The sequence below is a fragment of the Pezoporus flaviventris genome, unplaced genomic scaffold (assembly GCF_033815535.1).
Source record: "Pezoporus flaviventris isolate CSIRO_AGI_PZ_B2104156 unplaced genomic scaffold, CSIRO_AGI_Pfla_v1 ptg000007l, whole genome shotgun sequence".
Taxonomy (NCBI): domain Eukaryota; kingdom Metazoa; phylum Chordata; class Aves; order Psittaciformes; family Psittacidae; genus Pezoporus; species Pezoporus flaviventris.
Genome location: NW_026892555.1, coordinates 69,317,348 through 69,342,286, shown reverse-complemented (window position 1 = coordinate 69,342,286; position 24,939 = coordinate 69,317,348). Strand labels below are relative to the sequence as shown.

The following is a 24,939-nucleotide window of genomic DNA, read 5'->3' as shown; positions in this document are numbered from 1 at the left end:
CTTAGACCCTGTAAGAGGGAGAGAAAAAGCAGAAAACAGGAACAGCTTAACTCACCAAAAAAATCAAACCACTGCATTGCCCTCCTAGCCACTGAACGTTTTCGAACATAAGACCGAAGATTGCATGAGTGCAAGAAAGACTCCCTGCTCTCTCTACAATCACAAGCTGTGGACTATGCAAAAAAGAAAGAAAAAAAAAAAAAAAAGCTCAGGTTTACCCCAGCATCGGAGCCAGTAGAAGTCAGAGCAGGTAGAGAAGTGTAGGGAACGGAGAGAGAGGGAAGGGTTAAAGGCATTATCGCAGCCATTAGAGGGAAAAGTTGAAGCAGTACAAGCACAGTAGAGTTCTCTCTCTTCCCCCCTCCCCCCTTCTCTCCCCCACTCCCCTCTTCTCGAGCTGTATCAGTGTGTAGGGAGGGCAGTCATCACGCCATCCTGAGCAGCAAGAGCTGACGTTGGCCGAAGCTGCCAGGTAGCTGAAAAAAGGCACAGAAGGCAGCTGATACCCACTTTTCAACGGTTTGTTTGTTTTTTTTTTGTGTGTTTTTTGTTTTTTTTTTTTTTTAGTCTGAATCTGGACTTCAAGCAACACAGCGCCTGAGACGGCTCATCTGAACCACACTATATTGCAATACTCCCTCTTCCCAAAGAAAAAGACTCCACTGAGTAGCAGAATGCTGCCAGTGTTGCAGCTAGGGCTACAATACAGAGCCTTTTTGTAACATCTCTCTGTTCACGTATTTAGAGATACATACACACACTCATATATCAATTCTTCCTTTTTTGAGGGCACCTTTGGCTTTTATTACCCTGATGTGACTTCTTCTTCGTCTTGGAATGATGGGGATCTTTCTAGCTTATGTTGGATTCATTTTCTTTTCAGTTATGTATATTCAACAAGGACTTTCTACCCAAGGTAAGATCACTTATTGTCAAATCCGTGTGTATGTTTTTCAATGCTAAAACAGACTGAGAACAGGATTAGGGGGAGGAGGATAAGAGGAAAAGGAGACTAAAAGGAAAAAAGCACACAGTGGGTAGGAGATGAAGACACCAGGCATCAGGCTTACACTTAGGTTAAATATTGTCTTTAAATAGGAACAGAAGTGAGAAGTTTTCCCAAAGTGGGAATAAAACAGGCTTCCGTTACTTGGTTGCAAAGGGGGAAATAAGAGACACCTCTCAGAAGAGTAAAGGACTGTTGGTGAATGGACATACATGTGTTTGGGTAGTGTATGTCTGTGTATGTGCATGTATGCATACAATAAACACCTACCCGTGCGTGCATAATTATTGCATTCAGACCAAGTATCAGGTGGGTAAATCTACTGCCTCTCTCAAAACATTGATCCTCCTTTAGTGCTGCCTCCCCTTTCCTCTCCTATCTTCCTGCAATACTTAGACCTTCATTTCGAGTCTGTGACTATCTGTATTCCCCCCCCCCCCAAAAAAAAAAAGGGGGTAATAGAAAAAAGGGGAGAAAAAGACAAAATCTACTTCTTTAAAGCCCTCACCCCCCCCCCCCCCCCTCCCCCCCCCCCCGTCTCCTTGCTTCCTCCCTCCCCGCCTAAAGGCGCGCCTTTGCATTTCAAGCAGCCCCAGCGCTGCAGGAGTCTGTTGTTTGGGATCAGGAGGCTGCTGCGACGCTGTTAGCACCATGGACAGATCGCGCGGGGGAGACCCCTGCTCCCGCCGTTCCCTGCCGGCAGCTCCCGCTGCTGCGCGCGGCGGTGCGATCGCGGGAGGATGCCGACAGCATCCCCCTACGCGACCCCACACCGCTCGCACGCACTGGCCAGGAGGATAGGGAACGGACAAACTAGCGAAAACAACCCCAACCAACCAAACTTACAAGCCCCGAATACACAAAATGCAGAGTTCTCAGTTTAACCCGGTGACTAGCAACCGCTGGCTGGGTGGGCGGCGGCGGAGGAAGAAGGGTGAGGGAGGTGGGCAGAAAAAGGGGCACCGTAAACCACAAAGCTAGTAGCTTTGCTAAATATCTGTTGCCAAGCACAAATCTAAAAGGAGAAAGAAGTAACACAGGCTACTAAATTATCCCACCAGTTCCAGGTTAGCTAGGAAGACTAGATAAAGAGCAAGAAAGAGGGGAGGAGACAATGAGCAATATTTCCTTCCCATCATAATACATTCTAGTCAGTCTGTAATGATGCATAACAGAAAGCAACATTGCAAGGTCTTTCCAAATTTTTCCCTTTTTGAAACACAGGTTTTATTTATTGTGTTGTTTGTCTGTAGCCCCCCTCACTTGACTATCATGTTTCGTTATGCTGCACATCTTTAAAGTGAGTTATAAGAAAGGATGATACTGGTGCCCTGAACTGTGTCCCTCAGGATTAGTGTTTAAACCTAGCAGTGCTACACTGAAATGGGTAGATCCTGTTTGTCAAAGAACTGGGATACAAAGGTGAAGGTTAGCTCTAGGAAGTGCCTACCAGGGCTGAGAAACACAAGATGTATTGCTCCTTGGTCTGATTATGTAGGCAGAGGTTCTCAGAAAGAGTAACTAACTCACGTAAAGCCTTTGAAATCGGCATTTTGATGAGTGGTTGTGACCTGCGCCTCAGAAGAGTGCCCGTTCCATAAGCTATGTCAGCCGGCTGTGGAAGGTTTAACAATTTGCACGTCTCCAGCTCAGCCCTACAAAATACAATAAATCAGTCTGATCTCCTTTTTCCTCTCCCAGATTGGTCTTGCACAAAATCCCTCAGTGAGTCCAGTGAAATACTGCATTCTGCCCAAGGGTATTTGGACCTAATTACATGAAACTTTACTAGTTTCCTATGGGAGCAACCAGGGCGGTCTACAGCATTTCCCACAAGCAGAGCTTAGACTGTAAAGAAGGCAGATTTGTGCATAAGGGCACAAGCTGTTTATGAGAGAAACCCGGGGGGGGGGGGGGGGGGGAAGAATGAACAATGTGTGGAGAAACTGGAAAATCAGAAAAGAGGGGCAATGAGAAAAGAGATAAATTAATTTGAAATTTAAAAAAAAAAACAGAGAAAGGAGAAAAAAGCAACACAAAAATCAGAGAATAAACAATGAGTGGCGTGAGGAGATCCCAACATGTTATGCATTTGTTTTGCAGCAAAATTCACTGAGTTTCCCCGAAATGTCACTGCCACTGAAGGGCAGAATGTGGAGATGTCTTGTGCTTTCCAAAGTGGCTCCGCTTCAGTGTACCTTGAAATTCAGTGGTGGTTTCTGAGGGCAGCTGAGGACCAAGAGGCTGGAGCTGAGGTGACAGGCACTCAGGTACTGATCTTCTGCTGTGGGATTCCCAAACCACCCAGGGAATGAGTGCCATGGGAGAAAGGGTGGAGATGGAAGGAGAGAAGGGGGGAGAGAAGGAGGAAGCAGAGGGAGGTTCTGGATCTCCCCAGGGACTTAATTTTGACCATGAACTAGCAGCACAAAAACCTGCAGAGAAAAATACCCACCTCAAGGGACAGTGCCTTTGGTGCCTGTCACTCTCGGGATGCAGCTTAGGGATGTTCACAAAACCTCATGGATTTCCAAAGTCTAATTTTTTTTTTTCTCTGTTTCATTTTCCTTTCGGAAAGCAGCTGTTCAGAGACTGCTCCTAGTGGGATTTTTTTTCATCTCCCAAATGGCAAGATCCTACACGTGCCCTCCAATTTACAGCTGGTGCAGCCAAGTTGGCAGCCCTAACTCTGCGTGCAGCTGCCACAGGAAGGCACACATTTGGGAGCGGAGGGGGGGAAACAATGCCCCAAAGAAGAAGATAAAACCCATACAACAGCGCAATTTCAGCCTTCCGAGTGGCCAAAGGGGGCCATGTGAGCTTACACCGTCACCCAGGGCAGTTCCTCCCTTCCCCTTCTGCCAGGGTCTCGGAGCTCAGCAGCCCCAATGAAGCCGGGTGCGAGGCGGGTCCGTCCGTAGGTCTGTGCCCCGCTTGCCGCGCTCCCTGGGGTGCCCAGCTGCCCGCGCCCCTCCCCAGCCCGGCGCGGCCCGCAGGGGGCACACGCGGCGCGCCCACCGCTCGCAGCGCTCCTTGGCAGGGCGGGGGGTGCGGGTCGGCGTGGTCCCCAGCAGGGGGCTGGCTACCGACGGCGCGCTGCTCTCCCTACAGGTGGAGCTCCTGCCCGAGCGGGACCTGGACAGCGACGGCACCAAGATCAGCGTAAGTGGCGGCGCAAGGCGCGGGCACCCCCGTCCGCCGGGCCGGCCCTGCCGGAGGCGCATCCCACCCCAGGCGCTGCCGGCGGCCACCCCGGAGCAGGCACGGCTGGGTACGGCGAGGGTGGTCCCGTCCTCCCTCCCCCCGGGCATCCCCTCCCCACACTCACCGGATGCTGAAGCCGAAGGGTGACTCCTTTCTCAGCTCCTTCCACGCCGGCCCCGGCAGAGGGTACCAATCCTGCCCTAAGAAGCCTTCCCCTCCTTGAGACTCCGTGCATGAAGCGAGGTCCAGGCAGACCTTCAGAAGGCTCTTGCTTCCATCCCAGGAAGCAGCCAGTCTGCACCCGTCCTTATACTTCCTGTTTCCATTTACCCTTGGTGACTGCTGAGCCCGTCGTATCGTGCCAAAGCTGGGTTTAAGGCTGGAATTTGGTCATGAAGCTGTGCTTCCCTTCAGTGGAGTTTCCAAGTGTTTAAACGGGTGCTTTCCCAGGTTCATATCGGCTGGCAGAAAAAAGCTCATAAAGTCTTTGGACAAGACCTCCCCACTGGGAGGTCTCCACTTTTGGCCACTGAAACTGTTTCTTAGGGAAGTGGGGTTCTGACAGCATAGTTACCAATATGATGTTTCAAAGTTAAGTTAGAAAGCTGTCTCAACAAAATTAGGAGCAACGTTGCTCCAACCCTTGTCCAGGGGAAGGATGCCTTACTCAGCAGACCTGTACTGTGTGCCAGGTACAGCCATAGCCAGCCCCTGACTTCAGCAGAGTTCAGACCCTCTTCCCTCTGCATCCTAACTAATGTATGGTGGTGAGGTCTTGGTGTGGTGCTTACTGCAGTGGAAAGACACAGATAATTGGCAGATAGTGTAGCATGGGTATTCCTTTATCAACCCACAGGGGTTTTCTCTTTCTCAGACACAATCCCTTCAGAAGTGCCTTTTAGCTACAGCCAAAGAAGTACCAGCAAAGCTTAAACAAGTGACAGAGGTGAAAAATTTATGTTAAATCCTTTGCTGTTTTTTGATGCCAGCAAATAATTAACCAAGTAATTACATTGGCTCGAAGTGCAGCTAGGTGTAGCTGAAGGGCATTTATAAGAGAGAATTTGAGTACATGATATTCAAAATGATACATAATCTAGCCATACTTAGATTTCCTATGATACTTTTCACCATACACTAGAAACTATTTGTGTTGTCAACTGTATCTTCAGTTCCGTTAGTAGACTATGTTACAAATGAGGCCCACATGTGGTCTTTGGATACTATTCCACTAGATGTAGTACTGTAAGCCAATTAATTCCTTATCAATACTGGCCGTTCAAAATTACAATAGCAATCCATGAGGTCTGTGACTCAGTACAAGTTGTAAAGCTTGTCCCATCCTTCAACTGAAAAATCTCTCTCATTATGTATGGTAGTAATTCATGAGGGGGTATTTAGCCAGTGTTTTTATAAGCTAACATTTTATTTTTGCAATTAAAAAAAGTCAACATTAGGTTGACAATCTACACTTGTTACAAATGTAGCCTTCCTTTTTTTCCTCCTTGAAGGCAAACACAGAGTCTCCATTAGTACTACTGGGAAGTATCTTCATGAAGAGGGGAGCAAAATTTAAGTGCATTTCATAAATTCTTTACAGAACTGGTAAAATATACTAAATGAGGTTTTAAGCTGTGCTGAAATACACTGCTTCTACTGGTTTTAAGTGATAATTAGGAATAAATTGAAAACATGCATACATGCTGACCGCAAATTTCTAAATTCCTAAAACAAATTCTGTTTTTCATTAGTGTTACGCAACACGGTTAACTTAGCAGATATTGCAGTGGAGCAAATTAGCGTAGGATATGACCTAAAGATCCTCCTTCCATTCATATGAACTTTCTTTAATCCTTTTGCAGAATATGAACAGTTCAGTAGAGATATATTATTATTGAATATGGTTTAAATAACTGTCCAGCACGTTCCATGTAATTATTATTGCATATGTTATGCCTGAAAGTATGCAATCCATACTTCCAACTCAGTTTGCCAAGTATAAATTTCGAGCTGGATAAAACACAACAGGCTGTAAAGTCCATCCAGTACCTTAAAGCAATAATATATTCACAATTATTACTCTTCAATTTATCAAGCAGGCAGAATAGGTGCTTTGCCAACACTGGTGACTGCAGCATACCAAGCTAGCAGAAGCAATATGTTGTATAATCACCAATAGCACTTGCCTAGTTTCAGTTGAACAGTTCTCCATTTTCATGGTCTACCATATACGCATCACTCTGATGTTTCCTCATTGCCTGTCAGTGATAAAACACAAAGCCACATTTACATCCATAAACATGTAATGGTGGATGTAAACTGGGTTCAGGAGTTCTTCAAAGCTGGTTTTCTGTCCCAGTAAATCCCTTTTAACTGGCTTCCTGTGGGGCAAGAGATATTCATCCATATAGAGAGTAATAAACAATTAATTAAATATAAATTCTCTGAAGTGATGAACATACAGAAAGGAGTATGTGTTACCTTCCCTAATGAATCTTAATAGCTATCATGAATTTCTGGATGCATAATTTACTCATGTGTATTTTAATTATGTGAGACAAAAATAAGTTATGTTACCCTCAAATATTAAAAGCAATTAAAAATAAATCAGGCGTTATTTTAGCTGACAACTTTTAAAATGATCTTGAATATGTGCTACTTGAATATGTGCTGCAGAAATATGTGACTTCTAATAAACATGCACCTCTATAGATGAGACAAAAGGAACTACCTGGCACAAGATGTCTTGTTATAGTTAATAAACAAGAAATACCATAGGTACACGCCTGAATGAGACAAACTGAATGTCAAAGATCAGTTTCATTGTAGTGGAGACTACAAGCTAATCCAAGAAATTGTTATTAAGGAAGTTTAAATATTGGCCAACATTTCCAACAAAACTGTTAATGCACAAGTCCAAAAGCTGAATTATTCAATAAAGTGAACTAATTGAAAGGTTTAACTGATGAAGTGCACAGATATTACATTTATGTAAGAAAGCTAATGAAGTGTCTTCATGAGCTTAAGTAATTAATTGGAATGAACATGGTAGTTTGGATTGTTTGTCTGATGCCAATTAGCCTTTCAGAGCAAATCATCTGAACAGTTTTAGAAACAAAGACATCACACCTCCTCCTAGATACAAATAATCATGCTCATCCCTGATGCAACTTCCCTGCAGTAAGCACAATCACACCACTGATTAATTTGGCACTACATTGGTAGAGTCTTTCCAGAGAACAACACCTGACAACATGTTTGTTTGTTTGTTCTCCTGGCAAATTTGCAGACAGTGAAAGTACAAGGGAATGACATCTCCCACAAGCTTCAGATTTCAAAAGTGAGGAAAAAGGATGAAGGCTTGTATGAGTGCAGGGTGACCGATGCCAACTATGGAGACCTTCAGGAATACAAGGCCCAGGCGTTTCTCAAAGTCAATGCTAACAGCCACTCTCGGCGAATGCAAGCCTTTGAGGCATCTCCAATGTGGTTGCAAGACATGAAACCTCGCAAAAACATCTCAGCAGCTGTTCCAAGTAGCATCCATAACTCTGCCAATCAGCGTGTGCGTGCCACCTCCAGCCCTGAAGCAGCAGCCAAAATTCCCAAACAAAGTCCACAATCAGGTATGGTAAAGCATTTTGAGCTTTCATTTGATTGCTTTCCGGCATGTAGAAGGAGGCTAACTCAACAAGGTAACCAGGAATTGTGACTAGAAGAGTGTGGTGGTCATTTATTCCTCCTTCTTTCTGGCTCTATTCTTCCTGCTATCTCCTTACTTCCTAAAACCTGAAGAATAAGCTTCTGGGCAGAAACAGCAAAAAGCCTTAAATTCCTATACGTGGATTTTATCTCTACTGGCTTTATCCACCTAAGTTTAGCTTTTAAATCAAAGCTTAGCTTCCCTGTAGTGTGTGTAGAAACAGAGGAGCATGTCAGTGAATGACTCATCTTAAGATGGCTATGCATGATAAATGAAATAAAACTCCCATTCAGAATTGTTTCTTCATAAGTTAATTTACACCAGTCACCTAACACCTATCTCTCACATCTGGCAAAATTAATCTACTTCTAGTAACAATCCTACTTCCATAAGGAATTTGACTTCTAAATCTAAGCAGATCTTAGATATACCAGATTGTTTCTCCCTTGTATAGGCCTTAGAAAGATCATGGGCTCCTCAGAGAACGTGCCCTTCTCATCTTCAGCTGCTTGACCATTAGCTTTGAATCATGTATCGAAATGTCCGTGCCTCAATTATTTGTCACGTAGAGACTAGCATACTATTCATTTCGTTTGAGAGATTTTGTACAACACTGTATAAATAACCTGCAGTCAATATAAGTCTGAGTTTTCTACATTGGTACAGTAAAATTCACAGTTATGTGAAGGTACGTGAATATACAGGAGGTGCAGATGTTGATCACTGCATGACTGCAATAGAGAGATGCACAGGATAAAAAACTAAGATGTTGTAAATACTCAAAAATTCTCTGGAAAACAAACTGTGCAGGTTTAAGGGTTTCTGGATCACTTCTGCTTACACTGAAGGCCCAATATAAGGCAGATCAGAACCGAGCTGAATATATATAATGGAAACTAACCTTGTTTGTTCTGATGCATCATTTATCTGCTAGCAAATGCCATCTCATCAAAACCAAACCTGGGAATACAACAAATTTCACAGCACACCTATTGTAAAAATCACTTCAATCTTGCAGGCATACTATTAGAAAAACATTTTGATAAGGAAAATACATTTCTTTACGGATTGGAGCACTATGATTATTCATATAAAAATTCTTATTGGTACTAGAAAAGATGATGCACATACCACCACTATTTTACCTCTGCATAGTTTTCAAATTTATTTATAAGTTACATTCGGTTCTGTTTCCCTGAAATGAAGCCACTTTCATTTTTTAGCTCTTTCAAAAATGTTTAAGCTGTTAGAAGAAAAGTATCTCAATTGATTTAAAATCATCTTTCTACTATGACTTTCCTTTTAGAGAAATGTATATATTGCTTATTTTCCATTGGGCTCATACATTTCAAAGTAGCAGACTTTTCTGTAAAGTGAAAACTCTGGTTTCTCTTCAGTTCTATGTGAAATTAATTAAAATAGTCGCAAGTTTATGAAATATGTACCTATAGACTATACTGCATTGCAGCCAAAGTGTGCACACAACAGGTAATCCACTAAATCACTTTGGATATATAACTGAATCCATAATATTGTTTATGTCTTTATTTCAAACAATATCTTGACTGATTGCTGGACATTTGTTACTTGAGAGGTAATAGGTTATTACATGGAAAGGTCCCTGTAAAAAAAAAAAAAAAGAAATCATAGAAAAACTTAATCTGTAATTTTTTTCCTTGAGCAAAGATTACTGCAGATGAAGTACAGAGAAACCAAATCATAAATTATTTTAAAATTAAACAGATTTAAACATAGTTTATTAATTCATTTGTTTTACTGTGAAGCACAGATTAATGCTGCATTCAACAGAGGTGAAGCTCATCTACTGAGGAAAAAAGTGTGTACCAAGAATCTATATTAGGCTTAATTTCAATTTAATGGTCACTTGTTACACAGTAATTATTGGTGGTAGTTTGATGAGCATCAGTTTAACTCTTGAGAACCAGGATTCACTTTCCTTTCTCCTTGAGAAAATCTGGTCTTAATTTTCCAGCTTTGGTGAGATCTGGATTTTCACTCCATTTTATACTCACTCTACACCAATAGAAATACCCACAGGAGCAAAAGGCAGTGAGGATTTTTAGCTCTATTTAACTCTGAGGAGCAACTTCAGCTAAGAAAGGGAAGATATCAGTTGTGAGACGTCAGAAAAGCAGAGAGAGGAGGTGTCATAGCCTATAACAGTCTTTCATTTTATGATACCACGAATCAACACAGTCTCCTTATACTGTCAAATGAGAAACTCTTCCCTTCTTCAAAATCATGCTAAGTATATGCATGTGCACAAGACTGCTGTGTGATTGCATTACATGTAAGCAATGTATCCATCCAGTCTAGAACACAGAAACATGGTTAAACACAAATTTATTACTGTTAACCACATTTCTATTTGACAGACATACGGGGTGATTGTGATGTGTTTGTTTATGTTGAGTAATACATTGATTTCAGCAATACTGTTTGATGAGAAAAATACTATTAACCATGGGTAATTGTATCAAATATTCTCCAATATTAGAGAGCTAGTGTATAGTTATTGGCAAGCAATAATTTTTACTTCCACGCTCACAGACTACTGCAGAATACATTTACAGCAAAGGGAAACATGACACTGCAAAATTATTTGAATATCTGTATTCAGCTATTTTTTAAGAACTCGGCTACTGATATAAGATTGGCTCTGATTATATGAATATTTTGTTCCCAAAATTTAGTGTTGTAGGTTGCACTCTCCTTAAATCCTTCAATCCTCAAGCACACCACAGAATTTCACTTCTTTCTTAACGATATTTAATAGGTTGTTTAGAAAAGCAGTTTACAGCCACTGCCATTTAAAAATATCAGCATTTCCCAACTGAACAGATATTTCTGCCATTCTCTTTTACATAAAAGTAAGAATATCTATGATAGCTATGAGGGAGCTACATAGCCAGGGCTGATGAAGTGATGTGAGGTCCATAAAGCGTTTTGTGCTGCTCTGAAAAATGCTGTGTGACTGTAAGAGGTATTTGTTATTGTTAGCTTAATCCAATATGGGAAGAAAGAGGTAAAGAGAATATCTCCCACAGACAATCTTCAGATAATATACTGAGAGGCACTGAATGTATACCTCAAAGTCAAAGAAGTCAGGAAAGAAAAAGTCAAAGCTAACATAGCTTGACCCTTTCATTTCATATTCATGGGCTGCAGTAGATGAAGTAAGCCATCACATCTTAAGAGGAATCTAAGTAATTTGACAGGCTAATCTACATATATCCAGAAAATGTCCTATGTAGGTGGAGTGACAGACATTTGTCCCTGCATAATTCATAGCAATGTATCTTAGTCCAAAGGGGAAAGTACAGAGTTCTCACAGAGCCTTGTAACTCTTAAGCAATGTTGCAATTAACTGAGGTGCAAGAATTCCAGTAAAAGGAAGCTAAATAATCTACAGGCAGGCTGTACCAAATCTCACTGTTTCATGGATATAAATCTAGACAAACTTTGCTACCTTCATTCAAGTCACTCAACTTTATAGCAACACAAAAGGCTGCAGAATTTGGTGTGCTGAGAATGTGTATAACCCCCAAACTCATCCTGTTCTGCCAATGCTCTGTTAAAGCGCTCAAAGCTGTTAGTTGATTTGCAGACTCAAGATCAGGTTCAGAGAACTCAAGAAGAATTAGCTCCAAATGAAGAAGTGACATTAGGTTAATTTTCTGACCTCCTGCACACAGACTCCACATTTCCAGCAACTTTTTGTTCTTTCCTGTTGTAACAAATTCAACTATTAACGCAGCTACGTGCCAAAACTGTTCTTGTGATGGTAGCAAAGTTGCAGTGAGTGACTTGAACTGGAGCATAAAGGAGAAGGTGTCCCTTACCTAAGACAGAACAACCAGGATTCTTGGCATCATAAATCATGCTGAGAAGCTGAATATCAGGTATGAAAACAAAAGAAGAGGATGAAAACATATTTCTTCAGTCTGGTGATCCTGATAAACCAATGACATTCCTTCCTGCCTCTATTATTAATTATCTACAGAGTCCAGGAATATTTTATCAGCTTACTGTAAGCACAAATTTTATGTCCAGTTTGGAATCATATGGAATATAAAGCAACTTCTGTGATTTGTTTGCTTTTGGTTTGTTTTTTTTTGTTTGGTCTTTTTTTTAATTGCTCTTTTATGTTACTTTTCCTCTTAAAGCGAAGGGACAAAAAGTCTGCTCTAGCCTGCACTATGTCAACAGCCAACATTTCTTCTTTCTTCACTAAGAGAAAGACTTTATCTTTGGTGGCTGCTGTTTCTGAAACCATGTGGCTGGGAGCCACTAACAGTGATTGTTGAACAACAAACATTCAAGTCTCTATTTCATTAGGACTACATTAAAGCAAAAAACAAATGATGGTTTTGTTCTTCTTGTTCTGAACCTTATCCAGCCATCCTCAGAAATTCTATCAAAAGGTGATGCAAGGTCTATCCCATGTTGCACCTGTGTACACTATAATCTCTGTTTTTACTTGAAATTTACACTTTGGTTCTCTCATCCTGCTACAAAGCCACTTCACTTTTTTAGCTTCTCTGAAATAATGGAATAAATTCTTCCCATGGTAATTGGTGTAGCCCTATCAACCAGTTAGTTGTTGACCTTGAAACAGTAAGCATCTTCTGAAAAGTGCTAATGTGCTCCAAGTAACTTTGTTGACAAAACCAGGTCTTAACAGCAGCTAAACCCATTTTTTTTAGGCCAGGATTTCCAACACAGGATGAACTCACTACTGCCCTATGTTTCATTCAAAAAGCCTATATCTTAGTTTCTTATATGTGTGTAATTACTGATAGAACCAAACACATACAAGTATTTAATATCCCGTTCCTAGTGTTTAGTAAAACTGAACTGTTTTTGGTGGATCTGCAGTTCTAACTCCCATCACAAGCAAAATGGTATCTATTTTTTGTAACCATCCTTCGCTGCCATTGCTAACGACTGATAGTACACCACTGTCACCTTTCTATTATTTTCTTTTCCTCTTACAAAAACACAGCTTGAGGAACTAAGAACAGAAAACGCTCGCCAAACAATATGTGTTCATTTTTGGTGTTCTACAAGTTTTAACATCTCAATCCCACATGCTCATGCTAGACAAGGTATGCTTAGTTTGAAACATCTCTGAAATCAGAGGTATTATTTTCATCCTTAGTTATGCCCATGGTGAAGCATGAATACTGAATCATAGAAGAAAATCATGGTCTTCTCAGATTTTGAAATAATCATGGATTCTGTCCTTAAACTTACATCTCCCCTGTAAATCGTATTCCTGTAAAAGTAATGGTGTTTGGAAAAAAATGTTGAATAACCTTAGCTAATCATAAGTAGGGGTAAGAGGGAATTTGAGAAAGCAAGTAATGGCAAATTAGAAACAGCCTACTACAGGAAGAGGGACTCCATGGCAGATTTCCATTTTCAGAATTCAAACATAGCCTGAACTACTCTTGAGCAGTTGCTTTTTCAGATACAGTACAGGTTAGATGCATGAAAACATGGAAAACTGTCTTTGGATACTACACTACATATTTGGCTCCTATGAAACCAGTCCAGAAACAGTGAGGACAGACACAGCAGGAACTAAATGCACAAAGTTAAGGAACTCATTTTACCTCTTCTCCATCTACATTGTTGTTTATCTAGACACATGTATGTTAAGATCTTTTTTTCTTTTAGTAACCTTATCAGTATATTTTGCTGTCCATCTGCTACTGCTGCACATGCGCTTAATTATGTCTTTTTTTTTGTATTAGCTGTTTAAAAACAGCTAAAATATGAACCTTTCAGACTCACCTTACCTTTAGAACAAAAGTGGTATATAAAGATCTGGTAGGGGACCCCACAGGAGTTTCCTGAGTAGCTGATTCATAGTCATTCTGTTCTACATGCCCAATATAACTTTCTTAGGTAATTAACCACTGGAAAGACTGCAGATGGGCCACACAGTAAAGAAAGAGAAGAAAGGAAAGGAAGGAAAGAAAAATGGAAGAGAGAAAAAAAGCTGTTTATGAGTTGTTTGTCAGCTCACCCAAATTGTTTTTCACTGCTACACTATGAGGTAGCTTGTCCTTGGTAATCAGAGGTTGAAGCATACGTGGCAGGGCCTGCTTTTGAAATAACTGATGGGATTTTCTTGTTTCAAAACACAACCCATTTGTTAATTGACACATATAGAGCAAATCAGAGGACATTTTCACCTGTTTCTCAAATGTGACGCAGGAAGTTTCCTTCTATGGTGCCTTAACTTCATTATGAAAATATTTTGCATCACACAGTGAGTAGAATTATCTGCTGATTGGAATGGAAACAACTCTGCTGAAGCCAAAAGAATGGCATTCATTTACAATAGCAAAAAAATTTGGCTCAAGCATGAGGATGAAGATTAATTCTCCTCTGCTCAGAAAGTGAAAGTGAATTAAAAGAAGAATCTAAGCTTCACCCAGTTTGTACTCCCTGAAGAAGTTTCTGACAGTGAAGCTGTCTGGGAGCAGAATGAAGGGAAGAAAAATACCTGAAAGCTTCTATTTTCAGCTCATTCGGATTCAGGGACATTCTTGGTTGTGAATTTTGTTGCTTCAGGGTTTCTGTGTGCTTTTCCTTTAACTTGGATCAACTTCTTTCTAGTCTTTCTCTCTGAAATCTTAGGCTGGACTACCTAGACGGCTCAACACTCTTAGTATTTTCTTATTCTCTGGACAGGGGTTTGCCATTTGATTAAGTAATTCATGATCTTCAAAGATATTCCAGACACATTACTTCCTTTACAGCCACAGTAATAATCAATTAATCCTGCTTTGCTGATGATAATGCCAGATGTCATTTGTAGAGCAGCAGATGATCTTCCTAGTTGCCTTGTGAAGAAAAGACTGCCTCAAACCCTTCATTTTACCAGATTGTAAGGAAGTTGCATCATACTTTTCGGCAGTGCAACTTGCTATCCTGCCTGTATGGGGGTGATCCAGTCTGATCCAACTCAGTGAAATTCATCCCCCCACCTACTAACAAATGCTGCTGTGTTGGAACAAAGCTACCTAATGTGCTGAGGACAATAAAAATGTGAAAGCTGCCACAGCCAGTATTCCTAGTGCATCATGCATATGATTTATGTGCTCACCAACAGCAACAAAAATACAGATAGCAAATCTGGATGCTATTTCTGCTGCCAGTCCTATTTCTACTGTTATTCCCTCAGATACTGCTGTTGCCTGTACCACTGACAGAGGCTTTTGGCCACCAAACCACAACTGTAGGGCTGTGATAACTATAATAGTGACTTCTACATGATTACAGAAGATGGTGTATCCATCTCCAGTTTATTCTGTGCAAGTGAAAAAAGAGTTAAAAAGGCAAGATATTTTGTCAGGGAGCAATAATAAATCTGTTATGAAGCCAAGAACTAGCAGTAGGTCTTGCAGAGAGCTATATATTCAGATAGTTCAAAGCCCTTTAGTAGAATAATACTGTTTGAGAATATAGCTACATTGCATTGTGCTTGTCTGAAACTCTGCCAAAATAACAGGTCGATTACCTACTTTGTACTCTTGAATTATTCACATGCATACAATATGTACTGATCAGCGACCATCTTATATTTGAATAGTCTTTGAACAACGATTAATGACATTCCATGATGATGATTGATCACACGTCTCAGAAGTATGATGAGAAAGGTAAAAAGATCTGAAATCAAAGTAGAAAAATTGAACCATATAGAATGTGAAGGAGATAGAATTAATACAGGATTTGGCACAAATACTTAAAACTTCCTTCTCACAATCCACCATTTTAAAACTAGTACACTGTGGCTGTAGGGGTGATAACATTGTTTTTTTTTTTTTTTTTTTTTTTTGGTGTAGCAAGGATGAAAGCTCTGACTTGTGAAATCTGCTTTAGCTCTAATAGTTTAAAATGTTGCCCACCCAAAGTCCCTGTCTTGTCCCAGTCAGAAGGAAATAGGTTCCTGGTTGAACATTAAATTAAAATTCTATGACATAAGCCTCTATAAAATAAACCTCTATAACAGCTGATAAACTAAACCATTGGGTTGTTATATTGACAAAAAAATGGCATGGGGTTTGCTGATATCACTCCTACTATTTGGGGGGTTAATTTTCATAAGAGGGTGTCGTAGAGAGATGGAAGAACTATCATTTTAAACTGCTCCAGCTCAATCATTAAGAGCTCGTGATTCATAGCCCTTAGACAGAGGTATGTTCTGTTTTTCAGATGCATTGTTTTAATCTCTGTAACGACTGCATTATCCACTGGGCAAACAAAGGATCAGAAGAATGGTCCCTGACTCAAAACACTTACCATCTAGGAATCAGACAGAAGAAAATATCCAGTCAAATGGGTGCAGATAAATGGGAGCTTAGCTGAGTTCCATGAAAATACATTTTATATAAATGATAAAAATAGATCAGGTTGACCGTATATCAAGCATAAGCTTAAGCTGTGTAAGATGTGAAAAGAGAGAAGAGGATTGAACATCTCATGCTGAAATATTTACAAAGAATTATAATTTTCCTTCTTTTTATAGTATAATACCCCTCTCTGTGTATGTTTTTATTGGTATGACAGTGCTGTTGAAGATGATAGAGTAATATAAAGTATCATCCCACTTAAGATTTTTTTCTGATAGATGAAAAGATGAACAGGATGCCAAAAGCACCAGAAGAAAAAGACAAGTTGGGTTCTATTTTTCTTCAAATGAAACTCTTGTTGCAACTTTATGGTATCTTTCAGAAATGGCTCTGTTAAGTTTAATTACAATGTGGCATATATCAAATATGAACACATTTATACATACTGCAAGAATGCTGATCAATTTGCATGGAGCCATACTTAGTTCCAACGGCAGAAGCAAGTTACTCACAAAAGAGTCAATTCAAGAATTTTTGTTAACAGCCCAAGTTTCTACCTTAATTCAGATGGGTACAACTTTATGCAGGTAAATAGATGAGGATTTATAATCACAGGACAGTCACACAGAAAAAAAGAATTTGCTTTGGAATCAGGCATTTCACACAGATAAATAGAAATTCATCAGTTTCTGTATTTTCCTGCCACACATTAAAAAAGAAGGTAAGATATTTTATCTGCGGTTTGTAGGAATAGGGAAAGAGAGAAATGTGCCCAGTGCTGATAAGACCAGTCATAAAGCACACTGCTACTGGTTCTCAATACCAATTAACCAATTTAGGGCCTGCATTTTCTTGAGCTTGCCTTCCAATCCCCTCAGCTCTTAGCTGTTGCAATGTTGGACTGCTTCTCATGCTATTTTTATTTAAATAGCCAACACTGGTGTTTCATAGACTATTTGCAAACATCTCTCTTAGCAACCCTTTTCCCAGAAAAGTACTCTCTCACTGAAATAGAATCAGCTGAAGTCAATGCATTACTTATACACATAAAAAGATACTCAGTGTAAAAAACCCCAACCAACCAACCAACCACACACAAATAAACCCACAAATAAACAAACAAAAAAACTTCAAAACTTTGCAGGCTCAAACATCAACTAAGGGAGGAGGAGAATTAGGATATTTGCTACAAATGTCTGATGCCTGAACATTTGTAACTGTGAGACCCAAGTAGGCAAAATGTCATTCTAAGAAAAGAAAGTCTGTCAGGGAAGTTTGAGTATTAAGACAAAAAAGCTTCCATAGTATAATAAATGTATAATTATGGAAGTAGTCATAGTTTTACAGCCACTAAACAATACAGAGACATCAAGAACTCACTATATCCTTGGCTGAACACATGAAATTTGAAGTAGCTGAGTGCAAAACAGAAGTTTTAAGCTACTAGAGGGAGGAATATGCTTCTGGGTATATCTAAAGCTGAACTCTGTGTACCTTAGGTTAAAAAATCATTTTAACTCTGATATGCTCATGCATATCACCTGCAGAGACAAGTCAACTATATTTAATTTCACCAAATAGGCACTTAACTTACTGCTACTTTACTACTCTAAACTTGTTTATGAGAGCATCACATGAAAATGCTAGGTACATTAGAATTTCAGAAGCTGGTTTTTTTCAGAATAGTCTGTCCAGATAGCTAGACTCACTCTCAGTCCAAAATAGCCTAAATAAGTTTCCAAGAAGCATAAACATTTGAACAAAACTCAAAATCAGTGCTTGGAAAATGAGTAACACTCATGAAGCCAAGGCAAAACTGTAACAAGATTTCCTAATCAAGCTAATATGTAAAACGTTACTTAGCCCTGAACCACTTACTAACACAATTTAAACAAAGCTAGAGATGAAAGTAGAAGGAAATGCACTGATGACAATGGAAATTGTGAATTACAAAATAAATGGCATCATACAAGAATGCAAAAATTGCCATGGAGGTGTAGTAAGCCAACTACACTATGAAGTTCATCTTCCTGAAAAACTGTATTCAAACTATGCAGTGATTTTTTACTATTTTAATCAGAAGAGTATGAAAATCTATAAATGTTGGTGCACTTCCCATTTACCATTCTTGCCTGTTCAAGGTTAAATGATGACAGGGTCCGGTCATTTTGGTGATTTCATTTTCATCTTTGAGAATGATGGCAGAGATAATTTTAGCTCCTTTATAATGCATGATGTCCCAATTAAGAAGTCTGGTTCTAGTCAAGTGTTTAATGAATTAAGAGCTGGACAAGAGCACTGTTTGAAGAACTACAAAGAAACCCATGACTCTCAGATATGCTGCAGAGGAAGAAAAGATTTAAATGTTTCCTTAGGTATGTGTTGACGTAAACGATGCTATAGAAAGTGGCCTGAATGTAAAATCCCATGTTTGTTCATACCAGTGCACCCATAATTATCCTTTTGTCCATCTTGACATTGTGAAACTGCAGGAAATCAAAGTCTCACTCTTCTTTCTCCCTTCATACCCTATTATCCCTGTATAGATTTATTATGTCTTGTCCTGCATCACTGCCTGAAGCCAAGTATCATTTTACTACATGCTGCCTGTGTTTGAACTCTCCTCAGGTTTTTCCTTTCCCAAGTATTTCCATCTCAAGTTTGTGTTAGAAAGTGGCTTTAGGTGTAGGATACGGCAAGTTAAAGGCTGTAACTTGGGTTAGCCCAGAAAGAGCTTCAGGAACTCTGAGCTCAGTAGCTCAAAACTCCAGCAGAAGTCTCTCCTCTACTCAGGTTTGGAAAATTGCCACTTTCTTTTGCACCATGACAGGACTGAATACCTCAGTTCAACTGGGCACCTAACCTACTGAAAGCTAGGGGATAACCATCCATCTGGGATCCCATCCCTCTTCCACCTCTGTTCTTCTGTACATCACTGGCAAAAAAGTAACACACAGCAGATGACCAGAGCTGCATTCTGGATGCAAAGTATAAGTAGACTTCAGGGAAATTCAATGCGCATTTATTCTAAATTTCCATCAATTTGGATGGAATAGTTTTCTTCCAAAATGTAAAAAATAATCCCAAACAAAACAAAACAACAAAAAAAACCACCAAAAAGCCCAAAACAGAAAACCCACAAAAAAAAAAAACAACACCCAAAAAAAAACCACACAAAAACCAACCAACACCCCCCCCAAAAACAGAAAGAAAAAAATAAACAAAACAACAACAACAAACCAAACCAAACCAAACCAACCAAACAAACAAAACAACATGAAAGCCAGAACTTTTCTTCTGGTAAGATGAATTTCTTTGCCCTGTTTGGCATGTTTGCCAAAGACAATTCACACTATTTTAGGCTGACTACCGTACAGCCAATGAAAAAAAAAGTAAAAGTCTAAGCAAAACTGCTTACCTTAGGAGGCTTGCATATGCTACTTACTGCTCATCTTTTGTCATTCAGTTCCCCAAAATCAAACACAGGTGATAGAACCTTAAATTACACAAGTCAATCCCCTGAAGAAGTAAAAGGGGATCTTACCTTTGTGGAAGGGAAATTTTCTTCTTGAGTGTGTGTATATATTCCAGCAATATAGAAGAGCTATAGGAAACACTGATTTCTTCATTTAGAGGAATAAAAGTGATAGTACTTGGGAGACCAGAGAGGAAGAATCTATTTATTTAAGAAAGACCTGTGAAAGAAGTATTCAAATCAAACTTTAAATAAAATCAACCATACTTGGTTTCATCTGTTTTTATGGATGCAAAACTGCAAACGTCTTCCAATAAATCTTATAGTTCATTAATATACCCAGTAAAATTAAGGCAGGTATTTCATTAATTTTTACTTACTTTACATGGAAATAGCACAAAATTATGATTTCATGTGATTTCTGCAGTGGCGGACAAGGAGGCTAGTTCAAATCTAACTCTAAAAGCAAATCTGAGTGTTGCAAAATAGCAAACCAGGTATTAAAGATGGAAAATATCAGCACAAATTCCTGAAAAATAAAATTTTAAAGCTTTCAATGCCCCTGTGCTTTTAGAAACCAGTTTTACAGCAAAATCAACTCATATTCAGCAGAAGCAGAATATATACCCCCCATATATATGCAAGGCTATTTTGACATCATATGATACATAAAGAGAATATAGGACAGTCTTTTGTGTGACTGGTTGTATTTCTGCTATACTGGTCAGCATAAAACAGGGACTTTACTAGGCATTAGTCTTCCATTGTGATCAGTGTCTTACTTATTATAGGAAACTCATGGATACCCTCACTAAACTTAAACGTTTATTAAAATATTAAAGCAGTGTTGTTGAATTCACAGGTTTATTATGTTATTTATGTGAATATACACTACTCATTGTAAGCATAACTGTAAGAATTAATGCAGTTTTCAGGCAAGTATTGAGGCTCAGAAGCATGCAGAGAATAGCTTTTTCATCAGTTAGGTTTTGCTAATAGCTTCTCGCTTTATTTTGTACTTTGATGCTCTAAAATTAATCTCATTAACAGAACAAAATTGATGTTTAGCTATTTGGTACAGACACTATCAGCCATGAAATCTGGTTCAACATCTGTGAGACAAATTATTTTATTAGATGACAGTCTTCCAATACCTAAAACAGGGCCTAAAAGTAATCTGGAGAGGGACTTTTTACAAGCGTGTATAGGGACCGCACAAGGAGAAATGAATTTAAACTGAAAGAGGGGAGATTTAGATTAGACATTAGGAGAAAGATCTTCACTATCAGGGAGGTAAGGCACTGGCACATATTGCCCATAAGAGCTGTGGCTGTCCCATCCCTCGCAGTGTTCAAGGCCAGGCTGGATGGCACTTTGAGCAACCTGGTCTAGTGGAAGGTGTCCCTGCGCATGTCAGGGGGGTTGGAACAAAATGATTTTTAAGGTCTCTTCCAATCCAAACCATTCTATGATTCTATGATCATCTTAAACACTTAGATCACAATTATTTATCACTATTGTTTTATCTATGTTTTTCTAGCATTTAAGTAAATCATGTATTTGAATAAATCACAAAGAGCTTAATATCGTTAACTACCCTTTCATGCTGCTGCACAAAACTTATCTTGTGATCACATGTTTGGCAACACGGAATTTGTTTGCAGGAGAAGGTTGAGTATTTAATTAATATTTGCTCTTTTGGATATATGTCAGTGGCAGGAAACAAAAGACAACACATGGGAATTTGTATCTCACAGGAAGCATTTAACTGGATGCCAGTGCTGACAGGTCAAAATATGAAAATCCTTGACCCATATATAAAAACAATATATGTATACGTATTACTGCTGTTCGTCCAGGTTACTGTCTTTGAGGCTAACATAGCTTAATCCAGTGTTACTGACCTGCAGTAAAATTTCTTTTAGTTCTCGTTATGTTAATTAAAAGATAATGTTAGAAATGGTGGGGAAATGAGTAATTGATTTAGCAAATACACAGCCAGATCAACAGATTTTTACTTATATTACTGTGCTCACTGTTACAGTGATACTGTTTAAGTTCTGGTCAGAAATGTACACCAAAACCGCATATGCATGAAATGTCTGAATGTGGATAATTTGTGGCTTTGAGACATTTGGGTTCTGATCTGTCCTTTGCTTCACATTTGAGTCTAAAAATAGTGAAACTAAATCTTTCATTTAAACACCTTATAAGTTTTAGATTCACAGTCAAAATGGAAAATTCTGCCTATTTCTGGTCATTTATCCTTTATCAAGATGAAAACCAAAATAATAGAGTATGAGCAGATATGACAGAATACAAAAAAGGCAAAAAAAAACCTAAAAAGGCTGTTTTTTGCTTTGCTATGTTATTATTCTTCATTTGCAGCTTTCACCCATACAAAATCTGAAGAAATACTTGGGTTCATGAAAGAAAAAATACAATTCTTTTACATATCTCCAGAAAAAAAGAAACCTAAATATATTTAAACTTCAACTATATTTCATAATGAATCACTGAAAAGATGAGGGTGCACTTCATCGTATATGTCACTGTAGAACATGCAATTATAACATATGCCCTGAATTGGAGGAAAGTCATGATTTATGCAGAACCTGAACATTATAAATAAAAAGGCTTCATGTTTATGCAATATATGACCCCTAATTTGGAAAGCTACAGATTGACATACTGAAAAAAAAAAAGACAAACCAAAATAAATATTTGCTTTGCCTGCAAATGTTATGGTGCTGCTTTTCCCACTGCAAAATAGTTTGTCAAACCTATTTTGTATCATACTGTTTCTCTTCCAGACATTACAGCTTTCAAATTCTCAAATTATAATGCCATTAACAGTTAAAAAAGCTCTTATAAAAATATCCTTGAGACTCTACTGAGTGTTCATCCTTATTTGTGTTGTACATATTTTGTGCAGAGGAAATGGGTCTCCAAAGACCTCTTTGGAATTATCTTGAGCAGTGTATTTCTCTAGTTCAATCAAAAAAAAAAAATATTTAAATGAGATAAACCAAGTGAAAATAATTCAATACATCATTAAATTATCTAACTCTAACAAGGATTCTAACCAAGTTCTGCTAACTTAGGGAAAGAAAAGCCTTTTTAAAAATGTGACAAATGACAAATGTTACATCTTGTGTAAAACAGAGAACAAAACTATGCTGCAGTATAACCAAACACAGAAATTAAACTCAACCTTTGGGGCAAGATTATAAACATTATCTGTATGAGAACAACCCACAGCAAGAAGTTACAATAAATTTGCTGATGACCTAATGCAGAACAAGTGTTTTGAGAAGCCCAGCAAACTACTGAAGTGTAGGACAGGTAGGGTATCATTGTCAGATGGCTAAGAGAAAAGTAGGCTTCCCACTCCTGCCTGCGTTCAGTAGGAACAAAGTTCACAGGTCCCTTGGACTTATTTGAAAATCTTAGCAATGTCTTTGAGACATGTTTCCATTTAAATGTTAATATTCATTTAGAAATTCAGTTCACACATGGATAATTGAAATATCACTGTTGCTTAGAAGTTCTTGTGTATGTGACAGAAGACTTAAGAGTCTTTTATGGCAACTACTGTGTATGCAATGTCTCAAACCATGTATTTGCAAAATGAAGCAGTGTTCAGAGAATTGGGATTTAGTTTAATCCCCATTTTTGAAGGGAAAAAATTACCAAAGACAGGAACAGAAATACTTCTTGCTACACTTACAAACATTGTTAGCAGATACAGAGAAATGATGTACAAGTGTTGTACAAAACATCTGAAAACTTTTAAAACAATGAGCATTTGCATTGAGTTCTTTTTGTTTTCATTGTGTATATTCTTGATGAGATGATAAATGTGCTTATTGGGGTTGCAGTGGAATCCTTCATTCAGTTTAATATAAAATTCTTTACAAAAACAGCTTATACATGTTTAATAGTTTTTTTAAAACATAACCAGTTGTTAAAAGTCCAGCATTATTATGGACTGCTTATAACACCATTATCACTTTGTTATAGAATTGATGCCTGTACCCATCAATAACACTCATTCTTTTCAAGTATACAACACAGCTATAAAATCTATTCATCATACATTAACCTGTTATAATTTGAACTTTTATTCATACTGTAACCAAATTAAATTTATGGTTTTCACCTCAAGTAGTATGTATAAATTCTGAATGTAATTCTTTATGATATAGGGAGTTATCAGGTGCTGAGACTTGGTATGTAAGACATCTAAATAGCTATATCCTTGGTGTGCAAACATTTGAGTTTAATTAATTTAGTTCTAAATGTTTTTATTTCGACAACATCCTTAATATAAAGTCATGGGTTTAGAAATAATGATATGTACCATTGTTTTCATAGCTTTCTAAAAAGAAAAAAAAATCTATGAAAACATAATTTCTCAACAATAGTCCAAACTCCTTAGCAATCTGTTTCCCCCTTGTAAATAGCACAGCCATTTGCCAGTATCTCCTCTGTTTTACAAGAAAATATTCTAGCCTGTAGATGACATTTTTGTTAGCAGCTGATGTGATGCTGGAAATGATTTTGTAAAGAACACTCTGAGGTGGAAGGTATTTGAGTTTGTTCCTCTTGGTATATATGTTTTTTCTGGATAATGTTTTAAAAGACAAAAAACAAAAGCAAAACAAAAAAAAAACCTCCCTGGGACTGAAATATTTTGTATGTGTTGTTATTTGCAGTGCATGCCAAGACATTCATGGGCACCAGAGCCAACCTGGCAAGCTAATTAAATATATAAATGTATGTGTTTAAAACAGCCTTATAAGGAGCATTGGAAATCTGCAAGATGAGCGAATATCTTATAACTTCTTCCGCAGGTGCGAGGATAGCTACAAGCCATGGACTTTCTGTCCTGCTTCTTGTTTGTGGCTTTGTGAAGGGTGCTTTGCTTTAATCTAAAAGTGCTGACTTTTTCCAATATCACTTTCTCTTCTTAAAGCAAAGAGCAAATCGCCTGTAAAATCCATGGAGCGGACAGCAAAGTTGACCCTAACCTCCAACCACCACTCTGCACCCAATGTACTCTAAATCTCTACACAAGGAGCACCTTCTGCAGGAAGTACAAACAAAATTACTAAATAAATAAAATAAATACATATTATAAAAAGAAGAGGATACCACA

General features: G+C 38.6%; 1 protein-coding gene across 4 annotated transcripts; it reads left to right on the top strand.

Annotated features, from left to right (window-relative positions):
* The first annotated feature begins 247 nt into the window (after positions 1-247).
* VSTM2A (V-set and transmembrane domain containing 2A) lies at positions 248-24,939 on the top strand. 4 transcript variants are annotated; one of them, XM_061449110.1, is made up of 5 exons: positions 248-916; positions 3,110-3,276; positions 4,118-4,168; positions 7,500-7,836; positions 22,167-24,455. In XM_061449110.1, exons 1-5 carry the CDS (start codon positions 838-840, stop codon positions 22,265-22,267), a joined length of 735 nt encoding a protein of 244 aa, XP_061305094.1. In that variant the 5' UTR covers positions 248-837; the 3' UTR covers positions 22,268-24,455. The 4 variants fall into 4 exon arrangements, with proteins under 4 accessions (XP_061305094.1, XP_061305092.1, XP_061305093.1 ...); XM_061449108.1 differs by lacking the exon at positions 22,167-24,455 and adding an exon at positions 24,635-24,939 and having other exon boundaries at positions 252-916; XM_061449109.1 differs by lacking the exon at positions 22,167-24,455 and adding an exon at positions 24,497-24,634 and having other exon boundaries at positions 252-916.

Coding starts and splice junctions, on each gene's coding strand:
- VSTM2A (XM_061449110.1), top strand. CDS start 838: ATGATGGGGATCTTTCTAGCTTATGTTGGATTCATTTTCTTTTCAGTT. Junction 3,277..4,117: donor CTGAGGTGACAGGCACTCAG/GTACTGATCTTC, acceptor CTCTCCCTACAG/GTGGAGCTCCTGCCCGAGCG. Junction 4,169..7,499: donor GCGACGGCACCAAGATCAGC/GTAAGTGGCGGC, acceptor GCAAATTTGCAG/ACAGTGAAAGTACAAGGGAA.